Consider the following 19,607-nt stretch of genomic DNA (forward strand, 5'->3'; position numbering starts at 1 on the left):
TTCATAAAAATTACTATATTCACCACTACAGGAAATAGGTATTAATTGTCCCCATAATACAGATAAGATAGTAAGAAGAAAGTGAAACATTTAGAGGCTCAACTGGGTATTATGGTAAATAGACAACAAAGTAAAGAATGGATCTCCAATCTTGAAGCAAGCAATCTACTCAAATATTTCCTACTTCCTGAGGTTTGAAACAAACGGCTATTATAATCTTCAAACATACAGATCTAGTAACATAAAAATTATTTTTAACTGACTTGGGTTATTATGACAGACACATAACCTAACATCCTTTCACTTGCACTGCTGGGCTGTACTGGTCCCCTGGGCTGAGCAGGTGAAGGTCTAGAAGGGACAGTACAAATCATCGAGTAGCTGGTAATACATCTAATGTATTTGGCACTAATCTAAACAGAATTTGTTGTTTCATGAACCAGAAAACCAGGTGACAATTTCCCACATTACTGGAGAGGAGAAAAATTTCAAGTAAATTCTCAATTCCAAGGTAGGGCAGAGGGAAAAACAGGAACAAACAAAGGTCACCTGTGAGGAGTTAATAACAAAATCTTAGGCAAAACTTATTGCTACAAATTTTTCAAGCATATTAAGATCTACTTAACAAATACAAAATTTGAAAAATGTACAAATACAATAATTAGCAAATTCAAAATTGTCAAGGCCCATATGTCATCTAAGCATACCCATTTTCTGATAGTTATAGCTAAAAAACTCCATAAACATCACCTAAAATGTGAAGTCTTTAGACAGGCATCCCACATTACAAGCAGGTAATACATTTTTGGAGCAGTAATATTTCTTGAAAGTAGTGTCTAAATCTTCTCTTTTCTCCATAAAGCTTACTTAGTATGTAACAGAGGTCACATATAAACTAGGCACTCAAGAATCATTTGATGTAATAACTGATAAATAAGCTACTTCAAATTATTTTACCTCAACTCTTAAAATAATTTCTAATTGTCCAAATACTACACTTGTATCCCAACCAATAGAATCCAACACTTAGGTATTTTCACTCTTAAGAAATTGATTAAAATAGTGTTATACATCATCTGAGCAACCACTTCCATGGAATTTTGAAATTTCATTTTGAAAGACATTCATTATATGTAAGTCAGACTGAAGTCAAAGCACTGCTGAGATCTGTCCTGAAGATATGTTGAATCCCTAGGACCCAACCGCTAAAATGAGCAATGGCCAATGGAGACTTGACATTCTTTGTGGTACAAGCAGGAACATTAAAATTTAAGTCTCGAAGTCTACAGCAGGGAATTATGGGTGAATACAGTTCGAGTGGCAGAATTTTACTTCATAGACAAATATGAGGGGACTTAACTATTCCATTTATTAAGGTCTACAGCTTTAACAATGCTGATTCAAAGTCCTACAAATTTTTAAAATATTTAACAGCAGAAATTTCTATCTCTAAAAAAAAAAAAAAAGAGATACAATTAACTCTGTAAAAAATATCTGCATTATATAATAATGCTTTTTCCCTGTAACTTAAAAGTTACCAGGACTAAGTGCCACCAAGCAAATGTTCAAGTCATAAAAAGCACTGGGACTTTGAACAAACATATAATAAACCAAATTGATATAATACTTGAATTCATTAAATGAAACGTTCCATTGACCTCGAATTTAAAATTTTCAGTGTTTATTAGCTATATTCTCCTCCTAATATATAAAATATTAAAACACAGCACGTGCAGTAAAGATTTCATTTTCAATCTTCAAGACCAACAGCCTTAATCTTTGACTGGTTTTCTAAATTCTCCACAATATCTTTCAGATAATCTTCATCTTTAAAAAAATATACATATAATTCTCTTTCCATTTGATGCAGTTTATTAGATGCCAAAATTTTTCTTTTTGTCTTCACATCAGCAAGAATATCAGTAAGAAGATGATTTAGCTTATTTAGCTGAGATTCAACTTGATGAAACTGCTCCATTAACTCCTAAAAGGAAAACAGTAATGTTTTTAATTCAAGAGCTCTATTCATACTACCAATTATAAATTTAAAATGTAATTTACATAAGAAGAATCTAAATGATATAATGATTATTCCCACAATCTCAACAATAAATGAACCTCAATTAAAAATCCATAGCAGGGGGTACTTCCCTGGTTGTCCAGTGGTTAAGACCCCGAGCTTCCACTGCAGCGGGTGGGGGGGGGGGGGGTTCCATCCCTGGTCGGGGAATTAAGATCCCACAGGCCGCGGGCCCCGGGGCAAAAAAAAAAATCCATAGCAGGATTAATAAAAAGTCTATGTATTGATAAGACCCACTGCAACCACTTCCTATAGGCAATTTTAAGTGATTCAAAGCAAACTCCTACTCCCTGAAGAGTACTTGATATGTAAACTGTTCTGCATATTCATACATTCAAATATTACTGAATGCCCACCACGCACCGAGCACTGCTTTAGAGTCTACAAATAGAAGAATGAGCACCATTTCCTTCCTGGAACTTACATTCTGCTTAAGTAATCAAACCTTGTTTTAGCCTAAGCTGTTTACTCTAGACATCACAGGTTCTGAGAAAACCTTGAAATGAAGCAATTACCAATATAAAAGAATTACCTTAACAAAAATCTCATTTTTCTTTTTTCACATTGTTACAGAAGATGGAACTATATGTGACATTCAACAATCCTGACTTACCGTGTAATTCTTCTCAAAAACCTAGACATGCTGGACCCTTCACAGTTAATAATTGAAATTCTTCACTTCTTAACATTAAAAGCAGTTTATTAACAAGTTTCCATGGCCTTCTAGTCATGTATTCTACTCCTTTAATTTTTCAGCCAGTATTACCAAAGAGGTTCTCAGAAAATCTGTAGCTGTAACTACACCTCAACCTCCCACAGCCTCTCAGCATGGTCCACAGCATGGTAATCACCTGGGGGAGTTTGTTAAGAATAGTTTCCTGCACCTCATTCTACACTAAATCACTCTGCAACAGGGCCAGAAGCTACATTTCAACAGGCTCCTTGGTGATTCTAACGTACAAGTTCATGAATAACAGCTTCACACCTGTCATAAATGCCAGTTCCAGAGAGTATTTCTTAAACTAACTACATTAAAAAAAAAAAAATCAAGTAATATCCACATTAATTGGTCTCTCTTTGAGGAAAAACTCTGTAAACTTGAATACAATCAGAAACATCTAACCTTTAGTTTCAATACTAAAGATCTTAACAGTTACTAAAATAATACTCCTACAAATACTGAGAAATATTCAACTTCATTAATAAAAATGCAAGTTAAAATTCATATGGATGACACTTTATACCTCACTGGGATAGGGAAAAACATTAAATAATGATACCCAATGACATTATAGTGAAATCACCATATTTTAGTGATTCTAGGATGAATCTTTCACATTTTAATATAACTGAAATCAACATGCACTGTACAATCGAGAGCATCATGTAACTGTTACTGACCAGACACTCATTAGAAGCACTTTATCACCAATATTTTATTTTTTGCCATGCCACAAGGCTTGCAGGATCTTAGTTCTCCCAACCAGGGACTGAACCTGCGCCGCCTGAAGTGGAAGCGCCGAGTCCTAACCACTGGACCGCCAAGGAATTCCCTCACCAATATATATATATTTTTTTATTATGGTAAGAACACATAACATGAGATCTCCCCTCTTAAATTCAGGAGTACAATACGGTATTGTTAACTACAGGCAAAATGTTGTATAGCAGATGGCTAGAACTTGTTCATTTTGCATAATCGAAACTTTAGACCTGTTGATCAACAACTTCCCATCTGGCAACCACCATTCTACTCTGTGCTTCTAATAAATCTGCTTTAGATGCTCATATAAGTGGAATCATGCACTATTTCTTCGTGACTGCCTTATTGCACTTAGCATAATCTCCTCAAGGTTCACCCTTGTTGTGGCATTTTGCAGTTCTCTTTTTCTAAGGCTGAATGATATTCCATTGTATGTGTATACTATATTTTCTTTATCCATTCCTCCACTGATGGACTTTTAGGTTGTTTCCACAGCTTAGCTATTATGAGTAAGTGCTGCGATGAACATGTGAGTGCAGACATCTCTTTAATATCCTGTTTTCATTTCCTTTGGATATATACCCAGAAGTAGGATTACAGGATTATAACAGTAGTTCTATTTTAAAAACTTTTGAGGAAATTCCATACTGTCTTCCACAGCAGCTGCACCATTTTGCATGCCCACCAAAAATGTACAAGGGTTCCAATTTCCCCACATCCTCACCAATCCTAGTCTTTTGATTTTTGATAACAGTCATCCTAACAGGCATAAGGTGTTATCTCACTGTGGTTCTGATTTGCATTTCCCTGATAATTAGATAATCGAACATCTACTCATAAACCTGTTGGCCATCTGTATTTCTTCTTTGAGGAAATGTCTATTCCAGTCCTTAGCCCATTTTAAAATCAGGTTATTAAGTTTTCTGCTATCACCAACATTCTTGATGTATAATGTGGAAAAATATTAAAAGTACTTTGAGTCAAGATATAACATAGAAGTGGACACTAAATGTGAAGCTTTAGAAACACCTTAACCGTTTTAATTGGCTTTTTCCCTTTTAATGTATATTCAACAGTGATATGATAAAAACCCACACCTAAAAGGTATCTTCTAATAGGCATGAAATAAAAATTCTAAATAAGGAAATACTGTGTCAGTTTAACTGAAAAAGTTTTTTCTTTCTTAGAAATTCATGAAATTATGGTGTATCATATGATAAGTGGTGTCTAGCAGACATTTAATAGTGCTGGTGACATTGTAAGTAGGTACAACTCCTTTGAAAAGCAATATGGCAGTATCAAAGGCCAAAAAATAATGTGTATACCCAAGAAATCCAATAATTCTACTTCTAAGAGTTCATCCAAATGAATGTATCAAAAAAAAAAAAAAAGAAAGTATCCAACAACAAAAAGCTATATACACAAGATATACATGATCTCATTCAAGAGCAAACAAAAGAAAAAAACGAAGACTATCAAAATACTCCAAGATGGTGGACTGGTTACACAAATTATGACACAGTAATTAAATCAAGAGTATTATAAACTTTAAAAATTAAAATCGTTTAGCATGGAAATGTTTATTTCATAAGGTTAAGTATAAAGGAAGAACATGAAAGATACATTAAGTAAAGGAAAAAAGCATCCACCTTGCAAATACTAACCAAAAGAAAGATAGCATAGGAATATTAATATCAGACAAGAGAATATTAAGACAAAAAGCACAACACAGGGTCATTATATAATGCTCAATCGTTCAATTCACTGCAATTTAAGTCTACCAGAATATTTCACTGCGATTTTAAATTTGGATGTAACTTATAAAATAAACTCAAATATAAAGGAAAAACTGACAGAACTACAAGGAGAAATTTTCAAATCCACCATCATGGGATTTTCACATAATTGTTTAAAAGATCAAGAAGATAAAAATCACTAATAGGAGACTTTAAAAAACTAATCACAAATATCACTTCACATCCATTAGGATGACTGTTACATATGTTTTAAAAAGGGAAAATAACAAGTGTAGGCGAGGACATGGAGAAACTGGAACCCTGGTGCAGCTGCTGTGGAAATGTTCGGCAGTTCCTCAGAAAGTTAAACAGAGACGTACCACATGACTCAGCATCCACTCCTAGGTATATACCCAAAAGGAATGAAAACAGGGACTCAAGTACTTGTACAACAATGTTCACAGCAGCATTCTTCAAAACAGCCAAAAGGTGTAAACAACCCAAGTGTCTATTAAACAGATGAACAGATAAAATGTGATGTATACACACAATGGAATACTCAGCCGCAAAAAGGAATAAAATTCTCACACCTCATGCAATATGGATGATACTTAAGGACATTATGGTAAAATAAGCCAAACACAAAAGGACAAATATTATACAATTCTACTTACATGAAGTACCTAGAGTAGGCAAATTCATAGAGACAGAAACTGGAACAGAGTTACCAGGGATGGGGGAAAGGAGGAATGGGGAGTTAATATTTAACAGGCACAGAGATTGGCCCATTTGGGATGAGGAAAAAGTTCTGGAAATGTATGGTGTCATGGTTGCACGACACTGTGAATGTATTTAATGTCACTGAATTGCACACTTTAAAGTGGTTAAAATGGTAAATTTTACACTTTGTGTATTTTACCACAGTAAAAAAATTATTTAAAAAACTAATCATAAGCCTTCTTATTTCAAGAAAAGTAAGCTAGTTACTCAGATCAATTCTTCTATAGGAAAAAATGTGAAAGGTGGAATGAAGTACTTAGTCAAACAAAACAAAAGCTTCCTAAAAGCAACAAAGAGGTAACAAGACATTAAAAGAAACTACAAGACCATAAAACAATGCAGGTTGGTAAGGGAGCCCAGGAGGTGCTTATTCAATTGCCAATCTTGGAAAATCAGAATCCATGATTCCTGGGAGAAAAATCAAAGTCCAAGGTCCACAGAAGGTGGGAAGTCAAACAGGAGACTCTTCATAATAAACTAAGGACTCCAAGGACACCAACAATCTTAAGATCAGGATGGCCAGAGGTGGAAGAGCCCTTGGTTAGAATTACAGCCCAGATAGGAGTCACCTGGGTCCTCCGAATACAGAGTCTGAACCCAGTTTATGGTTCAGAAGTGGTGGTGCCCAAAATATCTAACAAAAACATACATGAAGGCAGAAGGCATTTAAGGCTCCTTTCGTTATCTCATAATGTAAGGGGGTCCCTTCACCAGAAAGATACTGATTTTAAATTTGTATGCCTCAATAAATGGTGATAGGACAATCTGGTTATTCATAGGGAAAAAATAAAAATAAAATGAGAACTCTACCTCTCATGTCATACATAAAAATAAACTCCTGGTGGATTAAAGAACTGAACTTGAACAGCATAACTTTAAGCTAAAGTAAAGGGGACTATCATTATGATATTATGGGCAAACCTGAACAAGATATAAAAAAGGGCAAACTTTAAGAGTGATTAAATGACATGACATTAAAACATCAAAAAAAAAAGCCAAAAATAAACTAACAGGAAACAGTAAAAAAGAAAAAAACAAGCCACAAATAGGGAGCAAATATACATAACACACATCACTGACAAAGGACTGGTATTTGAAATACATAAATAACTCCTACTGAAAGGGGGTTCAACCTCCCTAACCATCAGAGAAATGCAAATTACAATCTCAACGGGACGCTATTTTACATCTCTACAGAGTGAGAGAAAATTATAAATCAGACAGTGCTACGTGATGAACAGGATATGGATACATAGCATCTCTTAAACATCGCTGGTACAATATGATACAACCCCTTTAGAAACCAGTTTGATGTACACTGTAAAACTGAACCTGTTAGCTAGCAATTCCACGCCTGTGTGAGGGGACAGCGAGTGATGTGTGAGTGTGAGAGTGTGTGTGTGTGTGTGTGTGCGTGTGTGCGTGTGTGTAGGCATGCATCTACAAGACATGCAACAAGACTATACATAGCTGTATGATCTACAACGGCAAAAACTGGAAATAATCTAAATGTCTGTCAACAGAACAGATAATTGTGGAACTTCACATAAGAGAATACTAACTATACAAAAGAGAAAACTATAAATGAGCTATAGCTTTACAAATATCAACATGGATGAATCTCAAAATCATATTAAGAAACAAGCAAGTTACTAAAGAATACATTAATACAATCTATATAAAATTCAGAAACATACAAAACTAAATAACACATGGTCTGTATTATAAACAAAAGAAAGCGAATGACAAAATTAAGCGTAGTAGTTACTCCTTGAAGAAGAGAGGGGAATGCTATTAGGAGGAGCACGCTATTACTAAGTGTACAGAGGATTTTAGAGATATAAGGGCAATCCTCTATTTACTAAGATAGGTGAAAAAAATACAGGGGTGGTTTTATTTTTCTTAATTCTTAGCATAAACATTATATATCCTTCTACATCTGAAATATTTCATAAATTTTTAAAATTCTGTGTGCACTGATCAAAACGATCTGAAAAATATATTTATGTTTTTATATGAATAAAAATGAGGTATGAAAATGTTATTAGGGCAATGAGATATGGAGTAATATTTTCCTCATGTTAACATTTTCTTTAGCATCTTTTACAATGAACACTTTTTTTTTTTTTTTTTTTTGCAGTACACGGGCCCCTCACCGCTGTGGCCTCTCCTGCTGCGGAGCACAGGCTCCGGACGCGCATGCTCAGCAGCCATGGCCCACGGGCCCAGCTGCTCTGCGGCACGCGGGATCCTCCCGGACTGGGAGACAAACCCATGTCCCCTGCATCAGCAGGCAGACTCTCAACCACTGCGCCACCAGGGAAGCCCTGAACACTATTTTTTTAAGTATTTTTAATTACTATAGCAAACACCCACCTGATCACTAAGCAAAAGCTGATTTCCTCCTTGATACAAAGCATCACAAAGCATGTCCACATCATTATTTAGTTTGGACAGAAAGAAAGAATGCTCTTGAGCAGATACTGCTAACTGCTCTTGTACCAAAGAAACGTCCTGTTTTAATTTCTCAGCCACTTCTTCCAGGTTTCCATGGGTTATAAACAATTCTTTTTTCTTATTCTCTCCTTCTAAAAGTTGATAAAGCCTAAAATGTAAGATTAAAAATTACAGAAAAAAATTCTCAAGTCAGTACAGTTTTCAAAATTATAATCCATTATATATTGGGGCATCTTTGGGGAAAGCTAACAACCTATAAATATTAATCAAACAACTAAAAACATTCCAACTAAAATACTACCTCATTACAGAAATATGTATTCTAATTACTGTATCTGAATCCCCAGTTTTCCCATCTTCCAAGTTTTAGACAAAAAATTTTTTGACTTTAACTGCCATTAACCTACCTCAAACAAACGTTTCAGAGGTACCTCCCTAGAAAACAATTCTTTCACAGAACACAACTATGATGTAGTAGAAACAGCAATGAACTTGAAACAGAAGACCTAGATCTGAGTTCTGGCTGCCATGTGAGACCTACGTCAAGTCAACCTCTGAGACTTAATTTTCACATCGTAATACCTACCTAATTTTAAAGGACTGTGGTAAACTTAAAAGAGAAAAAATGAAAATATAAACAACGTAAAATGTTTAAAAAAGTAAACAGTAAAGAGCCACGTAAATAGTAATAGTAAACTTGCTACTCCAGTCATGTCCATATTTGCTTGACGAATTAAATTCCTAATGAACCATGAGGTCACTTTAACACTTCAAACATTAATGGCAGAAATATCCTACAAGACTAATGGAAAAATGTGAGGCAGCACTTTCTACGTATTTATGACAAAAAGTGCCTGCTCTTTTTCTCAGAATTTTTCTTAAATGTATTATTTTAATTATTTTAACAAGTTGCAACAGGTTTCCTAAAACAGGTTCAAGCCTAAGGCTAATTCTGCTCTTGTGGAATGTCACTACACAATTCCAGGGGGCACCATTTACACAGAATCATGAGGTCAATGCCACCTCTGAAAGTGTGCAGTGAGGCAGCCCTATCCCTGCCCTTCATTTCATTAATAAGAACACAAAGTATTAGATGATTTTCTCCTAGCCTAGAGAAAAATCAGGAGTAGGATCGAGATTTTTGAGTCCTTTGACTACTTTAGCCCTCCAATTTCAGCATCCCCATACCATCAATTGCTTAGACATCCAGAAAAGACTGGAAGCTAGCATTCATTCTTGCTGATTCACCTTGACTAGATGCAAAAATGAAGTCTTCTCTCCTCTCTACTGCTGCCTTCTCCACATGAAGTCAATTCTCTGCTCTGCAATACTTGCTATTCACCCAGCTGTATTCAAACTTCCTGCTGTAAGTTAAACTCCTGCCCCAAATCTAAAAACATCTATCAATAAATAGTGCCTAAACATGAATAAAGACCTTGTATTGTACATTTTCAATCCTCCAACCCATCCACCTCACCTCTAAACCAGCTACTTCCAGATTTAACATAAATGAAAAAGAGAGCAAGAATTAAAAAGGAAAAAGAAACATATAAGAATATAACAGAAAGGTGGAAGAACAGAATACAAAGGCCAAGAACGGAGTGCAAAGAATTCTTTAAACGTCCACAATTTTAGTTCAAACTCTAGTATTTTACAAAAACGAATGGAAAAATAATTACTCACTAAAGAAACAATGAAGCCTACCTATGAGTAGAATAATCCTTGGTATCAATGGTATTCCTTGGATTTATCTGCTGAGATACAGATGGGTCTGTCAGCATTTCTAATTGGTGGTGTAGCATCAAATTACTTTGACTAAGTTCTTGAACCAAGTTTTCAAGCTGACGATATATGTCCAAATGCCTTCTCAATTCTATTTCATAAGATAATTGTACAAGTTCAAATGATGCCTTTTGCTTTATCAACTGATTTAAAACTAACTCTTGTCTTGCTGTGTAATAGTCTTGTTTAGCAATCTGCAGGTCGAAATCTCCCTTTACAACTGGCATATTCAATAACTGGGCATTCTCTCTTACCACAGCAGGCAAAATTTTGTCTTTTATATGAGTGATTTGTTCTTCAAGTTTCAGAATCTCACTGTTCAAGCTAGAAATTTTAGCATCCAAAATATCTTTGCCAAGAACCTACACAAAGAAAACAATTACATTTCAAACTGTAAGTATAAAGTTGAAATAGTTTTTAAATTATTTTCACTTTCCATTTTAGGTTATCAGATAACATACTCACTAATAACTTATTTCATATTAGCAGAAGCCAAAATCACAGTTTAAAAAAGCAAAGTGTAGACTAAGCCAAGGGTAAAGCCATTATGAACTGCTAACTTTTAATGCTATTACTACCATGTAAAATACTAGACACAGTAATGGACATCTTGTCATGTTTGTCTTAATAAAAATCACACTACTCACCGAATGCTAATGTATACTATTTAAGTTTTTCTTAAAATTCAAATAACCTCAGTAGCTATTCTCCCAGCCTGCCTGTTGATTTCAGCACTTCTACAGAATAACAGGACTTCACACATCATTCCAAAGTTTGTGTCAGTTATAGGTATTCAGCTTCAGAAAAGCTGTTATTTTTACTCAACTATCTAGTGGTTACATTACCAAGAAAGCAAGCTTCCCAAGAGTGCAGATGGCTAACTATTATACATCTATACATTCTTAGAAAAGAATCAGGGTTTCAATCCACTGAACCAGATCTCTAACTTCATTAGCACCATCCTCTGGTCAGCGCAAACAAGGCAGAAAACCCGTAACACAGCAATAAGGCTCTTTACCCATTCATCATAAAAAAGGAAATGTCAGGGTCATCTGTATCTGAACCAACACAGAATGCAAAAGTACTTTTGTTTAAAATGAACTAGATAATGTGGTCGGGTTATAATTACTATTTCTGCCCTCGGCTAATATGAAGATCTATTTGTACGAAACAATGACACAGACCACAACTAAACACTGAACAAACAGAAAATAAGAGACTGTGATTCCTTATTATATCCCCATTTCTAAAGACTTTACTATCAGTATTACTCCATTATCAACAACAATTTCAATATGAATCCAGTCCCATTTCTCATGTTTACCTTGCTAGTGAGGCTATGAAGATTCTCCTCTGCCCATTTTATACTTGACTTCAGGCTCAAATTTCTTGCTTTCAAGTGAATTAACTGATGTTGAGCACAAATATATGCCAGCTGCAGCCTAGCCATCTCTAGCCGTCTCTCCTCAAGAACTTCTTGATTATCACAAATAGAGGATGCTTGTATATCTAAAAGTTGAAAATTTTCTTCGTTTGAACTTTCAACTACTTCATGTACACCTTGAAAGAACTGTTTTTTGGTATATAAGGTTAATGCTGCTGTGCTTTGCTCTTCTTGGCTTAGATATTTTTCCAATGAAAATTGAGATAAAAACACCAGTGGATCTGTCCCTTGACCCAAATTCGAACGTCTGAAGAACACCAGTAATTTTGCAACTCCATCAGTAAGAGCGTGAAGCTCATTACTGATCTTAGTATTGGTAGCATTTAGAATTCGCTGACTCTGCTTCAGCTTCTTATTGGCTGCTCCTTCTTTAGCATTTAATCTCAGAGACTTGTGGCTAGTTACTGAAGCCATCAACTGGCATTTATTACGTCGCTGAATTTTCAGGTTCTTTAATTTCTGCAGAGTTTGAACCTCATCCTCTAATTTCTCCAGCTCTTTGTCATTCAGGGTAGGTGTCTTCAAATCAGAAGTTTTACAGGTATTAAGAACTTCATCCAACGCTGCTCCTTCTAGGATGGGCTTGCCTGATTTCTGAAGAATGCTAAACGCTTCCAATTCCTCTTCAGATAATACGTTCCGTTCAGTCACATTCCCACAAAACCACTTCAAAAATGATTCATTTTCAACAGTCTCAAACAACCAGTCAAAATCTTCCCCATTAAGAATATCAGCTTTGGGATAATCAATTTTTTTTAACGTTTCCACAAACTCCTTTCCACAACTCATGGTTTAACTACCCAAATTTTTTGTAACTGATAAGGCTTTATAGTGTTGATATTTAGAAAATGAATCCAAATACATACAAAACTAATTTTATGTTAAGTCCACAGAGAAGGGGGAAATATATTTTTAGACTCTATAATAATTCTCCTGGGGGGGGAAAAAAACAAGTGTTAGACCACAAATAGGGCGACTATATCTCTGAAAGGATGATACAGCTAAACATTACAAGATACAGTTGTAGCTGGAAAGTCTGATGAAGATAAACAATTAGGGTATTACTTAGAACAATGCAACAGTAATGAAAACCTAATTAACAAGGAAATCCTATTTTTTCCAAAGATAACACGGTTTAAAATACGTTGTATTTTAGAGAGCAGCAGTTCAGTTTTTAATTCAAAATACATGGATGTAAATATATCCAAGCCATCACGCGGCTAAGCAGCCTCCTTTCCCTGTCCTCCCTGAGAAAATAGAAATAAATATGGTAAGTTTTTTACGAAGAGTCAACTAAATATTTACCTGAATAACTCAGTCAGCATCCGCACTCACGCAAGAACCAGTCACATACGACGAACCTAGTGCAGAGAAAATCAGGCTTAAGGTTTAAGAACCACCCCCGACTCGAGAAGAGCCCAAGGACCGAGCAGTCGTTCCATAAAGGTACTTCAGGCATTTATTATTTTCAGCGCAGGGACCACCTGTCCACGCTGCGAACTCCAAGGACGGAAACAGGAGGCACAGAGGAGGGCCCCAGGAACACATCTGCGGCACTCGGTGATTTGGGGTGATGCATTCGGCGAGGACTGGCGCGCGTCAAACAACTACTCGTCCACAGAGGCCGCCGAATCGGCGCCAAGACAAACTGCACAAACCTCCGGCGGGTGCCCGGCCGGCCTGCGGGGCTCCGGCACGCCCCCCCGCGTCCTAGCAGCGCCTCAGGGTCGGGCCTGGACGGGCGGGGCCCCGGGCGCGCCCCCCGCCCGCACTGGAGCCCCCCGTTTCCGGCCGCGCCCCTCGCCCCTCACTCGCGCCCCCGGCCCCCCCGCACCGGAGGGAGCCCCCAGTGTCCCGCCGCTCTCCTCAACCCTCCGGGCGCCGCCCCCCGACCGCACTGGAGCCGCCAAGCTCCCGACGCTCCCCTCACCCACCCGGCCCCCACTCGCACCCCCGGGCCCTCGCCCTGCGGGCAGCGACTGCGCCGCGCGGGCAAGTACCTGCGCGCCCGAAGGACGTCCCCAGGGACGCCCGGAAGAAAGACGCAGCCCGCTGACCCGCGCCGCTCCCACAGCCCCACCTCCCGCCTGATAGATCCGCGAGGCGGCCGCCACATACCTCAGAAAGCTCGGCTCGTGCCCTCAACAGCCCGCCGCCACGCCTCGCACGGCCTCACGGGAACGCCGGCCCCCGCGCGCGCGCGCGCAGAAGACCGAGGCCGGGTCGCGGGGCGACCTTCTGCACAGGCGCAGGGTCGGAAGAGGCGGGGCTGGATGGGGCGGGCCCCCGGCCTGACGTCTACCAGCAGGGAGCGACCTGATTGACTCCCTGCCTCAGGGGCGGGGCCGGGGCGCGCGAGGGGGAGGGGTGGGGTGAGGTCTGGGGGTCGCCTAGGCGGGCGGTCCGGCCTCGCACAGTCGCTGCGCCTGCATGCAGTACCCCGTTTGCACCCTCTGAGGAGCCGGCTTTCAGCCGCAGCCTCGTTGCGTCGGGAGCGCGCACCGGAGCCAGCCCCGCCCTGCCCTGCCGGCCGCCCTGTGACCGGGCAGCCTCGGCCCCGTGGCCTCTGTGTCCCGTCCTCCCCGGCCGCAGGGCCGCGCTCCACTCCGGAGTGCGCGTGGACGAGCTCGCGGAGCGGATTTACCCGCCTCACAGCCTTTTACGATGAACGCTGTTTTGCAGGAGCGCTTAGTTACCAAGCCCTCACCTGACAATCCCATTTTCCACATACGACTTTTAAATAAAAGTTGAAACTATAACTCGTATAGACATACAGTGGATATGTGTCGGGATGGAGACGGTTTCCAAGGAGGATGCCGGAAACGGAAGATGTGTGGTCAGCGAAAAGAGCAGTGCTCAAATAAGATTGCCGAGTTTGATGCAAATCTGGTTGACGCCCTACCGTCCAATGAAACCAGACTTTTGGGGGTTATCATTTGTATTGGGCAGAATTCATTTGCATCTCTACCAGACACAAATCATTTTTAAGTTACCAATCTTCTACAAATTAACATCTAAATATGCAAGGTTGGGGCCCTGGTCATTACTACATAGTCAATACCCCCCCACCCACCCCCAGCATCAAATGGCCCTAAGGTGGCTTGTTAGACAATGTTCTTGTCTAGTGCGACATCGTAAGGGCAAAAGTCTTTCCGGATAATTTTTCTTAGTATTTTTAAGAAGAGAAAGAATAATGTTCTGGGGCAGATACCATGAAATTAATCTTGACTTACACATATTTATTAATTCGTTTTACTTTTTTAATCCTCCTCTTCCAAAAGACGATAAAGCCTAAAATGATCGGAAAAATAAACATTACAGGAGAAAAAATTCACAGAGCAGTGTCCGGCCCGAAAGCAGGGCCCTGGGCCCGGGCGGGCGGGGAACGGTCCTGTTGGTGTGAGGTGGGAGGCTGGGTTAGAGCCCCGGGACCGGGAAGACTCACTCCTTTGCCCAGCCATGGGGATGGGGATTGGGATGGGGGCGAGCTGCGGGGAGAGGAACCGAGCAGCTTTCTGCGGAGGAAGGGCAGGCTGTGGAGGCAGCGCCTTCAAGAAATTCTGCTGAGGAGGCAAAGACTGAGGGAGAGAGAAGACAGCAGGACGACAGGAGATGAGGGGGTGGGAATGCAGAGCTGGGGGGAGGGCTTGGGTTTTGTTTTGTTTTAAGATGGGAGGAACTTGGGGATATTTATAGACTGTGAGGAGGAACTCAGAGGAGACAGAAGTAAGGATGCAGAAAGAAAAGGGCTGCTTTCATGAAAGATCCCTGGGACGTGGGAGGGTGAGACCCCAGCACACGGAGGCTGAACTATAAGCCCACTTTTCCTAGTGACTCCTGCGTCGTTTCCTGGGCCCACAAAATTCCGCGTATGACTTTGAAATGCTGACCGCAGTTATTTGCCTGAAAGATGTTCGTGGAGTCAAAAAAAAAAAAAAAAGCCCTAAAAATATAAAAAGTAAAAATCACAACGGTGTTAGCCTCCAGGGTACAAATGACAAATACTAGAGGGTTAACTACCCAGACTCAGAAAGTTCTCCTTGAGAACTTGAGTTATTAGGGTACTTCTCTACTTGAGGCTGCATTCGGAATTTAAGAAAGCAAGCGTGTTACACGTACTCCCAGGACAAGCTTTCTTTCCTCCAATCAAAATCATTTGGGCTTTTAGTGGAGAACCTAGGGAGTCAAAAGGTAAAGGTAACCGGTGATGATTCTTCCCTGTGAAAGCCCGTGAGACTCAGTTGGACTAAACAGACCAAAATGTGAGTGTGTTTGTTATTTCCTTTCTTCCTGTGGAAATCTTTTTTCCCCTATTGATATTAAAAAGAATTTTAGGTTTTGGATGATTTCTTTTCAGATACGTTAAACTGCAGGCTGATGTTGAAGATCTTTTGTTTTCAGATGTGTGGATAGCTTTCAGTGACGGTGGTGGGAGTCCATCCTTCAGGTGGAGGAGTGACACTCTCACACAGTGTTAGAAGCTCGATTCTGCAGTCACGAAAGTGACCATCGGTGGCAAGAGACAGATGCTGGGAGCATCCTGTGCACTGGCGGGGGTTGGGGGTGAAGATGGGGAGGGTAGGGCAGAGAGCAGCCTGGAGGGCAGACGCCTGGGGCCTGATGGCCAGGGAGAGCCAGAGTCTGCATGACTGTCCGTGTGCAGCTGAGTAAGAAGTGGCTCTGGTTCCTTTTCTTCCTCCTGGTCCTTCCCCTTCAGAAGAACACCACTGTGTACCTTACACTGTGGGGCTGGAGGAGGGTGGGAGGAGAGCGCGTTTGTCCTCCATCACGTTGACAATCATGTGTGAAGGTGAAAACAGTCCTCAAACTCCTGAGTGGCTGGGGGTGAGGAGCTGCCCAAGACGACCCGGCGGGGGTGGGAGCAGCGAGGCACCTGGAGGAGGTTGGCAGCTCCTAAGGATCACCAGGACAGGCTGAGGAGCCGGCAGGCAATGAGGACGGAGGGGTTGAGAGCAACCGCAAACTAGACGGGTAAGAAGATAATCCCACTGACATTCTGGAAAGATCCCTGTGAGGCTAGTGTGCCCTGAGGCTTGGCCTGGCGAGGAGCTGGGAAAGGAGGGAAGGAACCAGCCTGAAAAGGGCCTGGCCACTGAGTAGCCAGCTTACCCCAGCACCGATCTGGGCGGCCATAACCCCAGCAAAAGTGCGATAGGAAGACCCACTTCCCAGAGGAGTTGGGAACCAGGAGCTGGGAACCGGGGGGGGGGGGGGGGGGGGGGGGGGGGGGGGGGGCGGGGGGGGCGGGGGGGGCCGGGGGGGGTTGGTGAGTGTGGAGGGATGGGGGAGGGAGCCGGGGTGTGCTTGGGCTGAGCTGAAGGCACAGGAGTGGGTGGGGAGAGGGCAGGGCACCTGGCTTTGATCCTGGAGGCGATGGGGGCAACAGGACCACCAGAAGCCATCTGGCTGCCAAGGAGAGCGTGGGCGGGAGGGTTGAGACTGAGGCAGGTGTCCTCCCGCTTGGGGCATGGGTGGTGCTTGCTATAATCCAGGCTTGACACTCAGAGATGGCACTGGGCTGTGGAAGGGCTTCCCAGAGGGCTAGGTCGGGTCCCAGGGCCACCACCTTCCGGCGGGCGACCTAAGGCAGGCACCTTCCCTGAGACTCAACTACCTGTGAGACAGGCCCAGGGTGAGGACCTCAGGTGCTAACTACCTCAAGTGTTTAGCCCTGACGCCCTCAATAAAAAGTGATGGTGATTTAAAGTCATAGTAATATTTAGATTCAAATACTCCCACTTACATTCATGCCCGAGTCCTGGCAGCGCAAGGCCCCAGCTGCATCCCAAGTAGGATTCCCTTCTTTTCTAGAGGTGCCCCCAGGGGACGCACACAGGTTCAAGAGGCCAGAATACTGCTTCCTGCTGGGGGAGGGAGGACAAGTCAGATGCCCCAGCGTCCCTCTGGGTCCTCTCCCACAGATGCGCACCAAACCCGCTGGCAGGTCTCGTGGAGCTGCCTGTGCGCGCCGTGCCTGAGCCCAGCATGGCAGCCCCGGTTCCCGGGAAAGCCCCACCCTGGCTGCCCGACTCTGGGTGGGCACTTCCTCCCCAGGCTGCGCTCCCTGGGGCCACACTGCTTCACACCCCTACCCTGCACGACAGGACGTCCTGGGGACAAGGAGGGTTTCTTGCGCTGCAGCCCTTAGAGCCAGCAGCCGCTGTGCAGAAAGGGCACAGACATACGCGGGTGGGCTGCGGGCACCAGCAGAGGACACCTGGCTGGCACGGAGCACCCTGAGGGCCTAGCTGTCCTCACGGGGCAGTGCCCCAGCCCCAGAGGCAAAGTCTGAGGCCGGCAAGAGCTCCTGCTTGGCAAACAGGCCAAGGCTGGGGGGGGGGGGCAGGGCTTCCACCTTGACCCCCACCTTCATCTCCAGGTGACTGTCCAGAGAGGCAGCTGTGATGGTGGGGTCTCGGTGGCCGACTAGTAGGTCTCCTGGGACCCGACCTAGCCCTCTGGGAAGCCCGTGGTCTCCTGGGACTCCCAGAAAGCCAAGGCTATGGGCAGGGTGCTGAGGACCACCAAGGCCGCCAGTGGGCTCAGGCTCCCTATGGAGGCCGAGGGGAGGGGAGCCCAACACGGTGATGGAAAGAACCGGAAGCCAGAGAGGTGAGGTATAAAAATCTGTATTTATGTTACAAAGACAGAACGGTACAGCACAGTCCCTCCCGGTGGACAGGCGGGTGGGCGGCCCATCTCTGTCCAGCGCGGCTCTTGTAACATGCCCACCTGGCCAGCACCAGGCCCCCTGGGCGGCCCCAGACTCTGGCGCAGAACCTGCCCTACCGCCCAAGACGTGGCTGCGTGTGGTCAGAGTCCTTTGTGCACGGCTGTGGCGGGGACCCGGTTAGCTGGCCCGGAGAGACGGGGTGGAGAGTGCAGGAGCCTTCCCACCCAGCAGGTGGGGACTGTCTGGGGCAGACACGAGGGCGGGGGCCCTCGGGGCCACAGCTCCATCCGCCCGAGGAAGTGAGCTTGGGCGCAGTGTTTCTGAGACCCGCTCTGCCCGGGCACAGTCACAGAGTCAGGGCCCACGGTGGGGTGGGCGGGGGTGGGGGGGGGGAGCCTTCCTGCAGCCGCCCCAGCTGGCTGGGCCTGCACTGAGGCTTGAGGGCCGCCTCACAGTGAGGGCGCGGACCCAAACCCGAGCCTGGGCTTCCAAGCTCTCGTCCACCGAGGCCCAGGTGGGCGTGGGAGGGCACACGCAGAGAGGGCACAGGACGCCCGGGGCCCTGTTCTGGTCCTGCTGGCTCTCTACGGACCCCACAACACTCAGGTTTGCTCTTAACAACCCCGTGGGTCCCCCTGGCCAGCAGCAGGGACTGTGCCGACGGCCGGGGGAGGGGGGTGTGGGTACGTGAGTAGCTCTAGCACCAGACCCTCACTGGTGTCTGCTGGTGGCGAGGAGTGGCATCTGGGACCCCAGCACCTCTGGATGGCCAGTGAGGCCAACTCCCCGGTCCACATGGGAACCGAGGCCTGAAAAGCCATGGGCTGAGCTGCCCGGAAGGTCGGCTGAGGGCCACAGCTAGTCACCTGGGTAGGATTCTGCCGGCCAGAGAGGGGAGCAGGACCTCCCCCACGTGTCGGGGCTGGCTAGAGAATGGATGCTTTAAGAATTCAGAACACGGGCCATCCCGGGGACCCGGAGCTGTATCTCCTGAAGAAGGCTCTTAAACATGGGTGTTCCTGCCCCGCTCAGGTGGTGCGGGGTCCTCGCAAGGAGCGCTCAGTGGGCGGGCTCTGGCAGACGGCAGAAGCCCCTCCCAGGCACGCTGGACCCCAGGGGACCCCGAGGGCGCTGGAAGGAGGTGCCAACAC

The 19,607-nt window shown here is 43.5% G+C and overlaps 2 protein-coding genes across 2 annotated transcripts in view; both read right to left on the reverse strand.

Moving 5' to 3' along the window:
* Positions 1–13,900, reverse strand: part of POLN (DNA polymerase nu) — a gene marked incomplete at its 3' end in the record, with an annotated part of 169,996 nt that extends 156,096 nt beyond the window's left edge. The window contains 2 exon segments of the mRNA XM_082838350.1: positions 13,068–13,123; positions 13,881–13,900.
* HAUS3 (HAUS augmin like complex subunit 3) lies at positions 10–13,939 on the reverse strand. Its single transcript, XM_082838351.1, has 5 exons — positions 13,881–13,939; positions 11,643–13,123; positions 10,241–10,680; positions 8,456–8,684; positions 10–1,984 (listed from the first exon to the last, which is right to left on the reverse strand). Exons 2-5 carry the CDS (start codon positions 12,549–12,551, stop codon positions 1,751–1,753), a joined length of 1,812 nt encoding a protein of 603 aa, XP_082694477.1. The 5' UTR covers positions 12,552–13,123; positions 13,881–13,939; the 3' UTR covers positions 10–1,750.
* Between the last annotated feature and the right edge of the window lie 5,668 nt (positions 13,940–19,607).

The sequence above is a fragment of the Leucopleurus acutus genome, assembly GCF_964270905.1.
Source record: "Leucopleurus acutus genome assembly, chromosome: 4".
Lineage (NCBI taxonomy): Eukaryota > Metazoa > Chordata > Mammalia > Artiodactyla > Delphinidae > Leucopleurus > Leucopleurus acutus.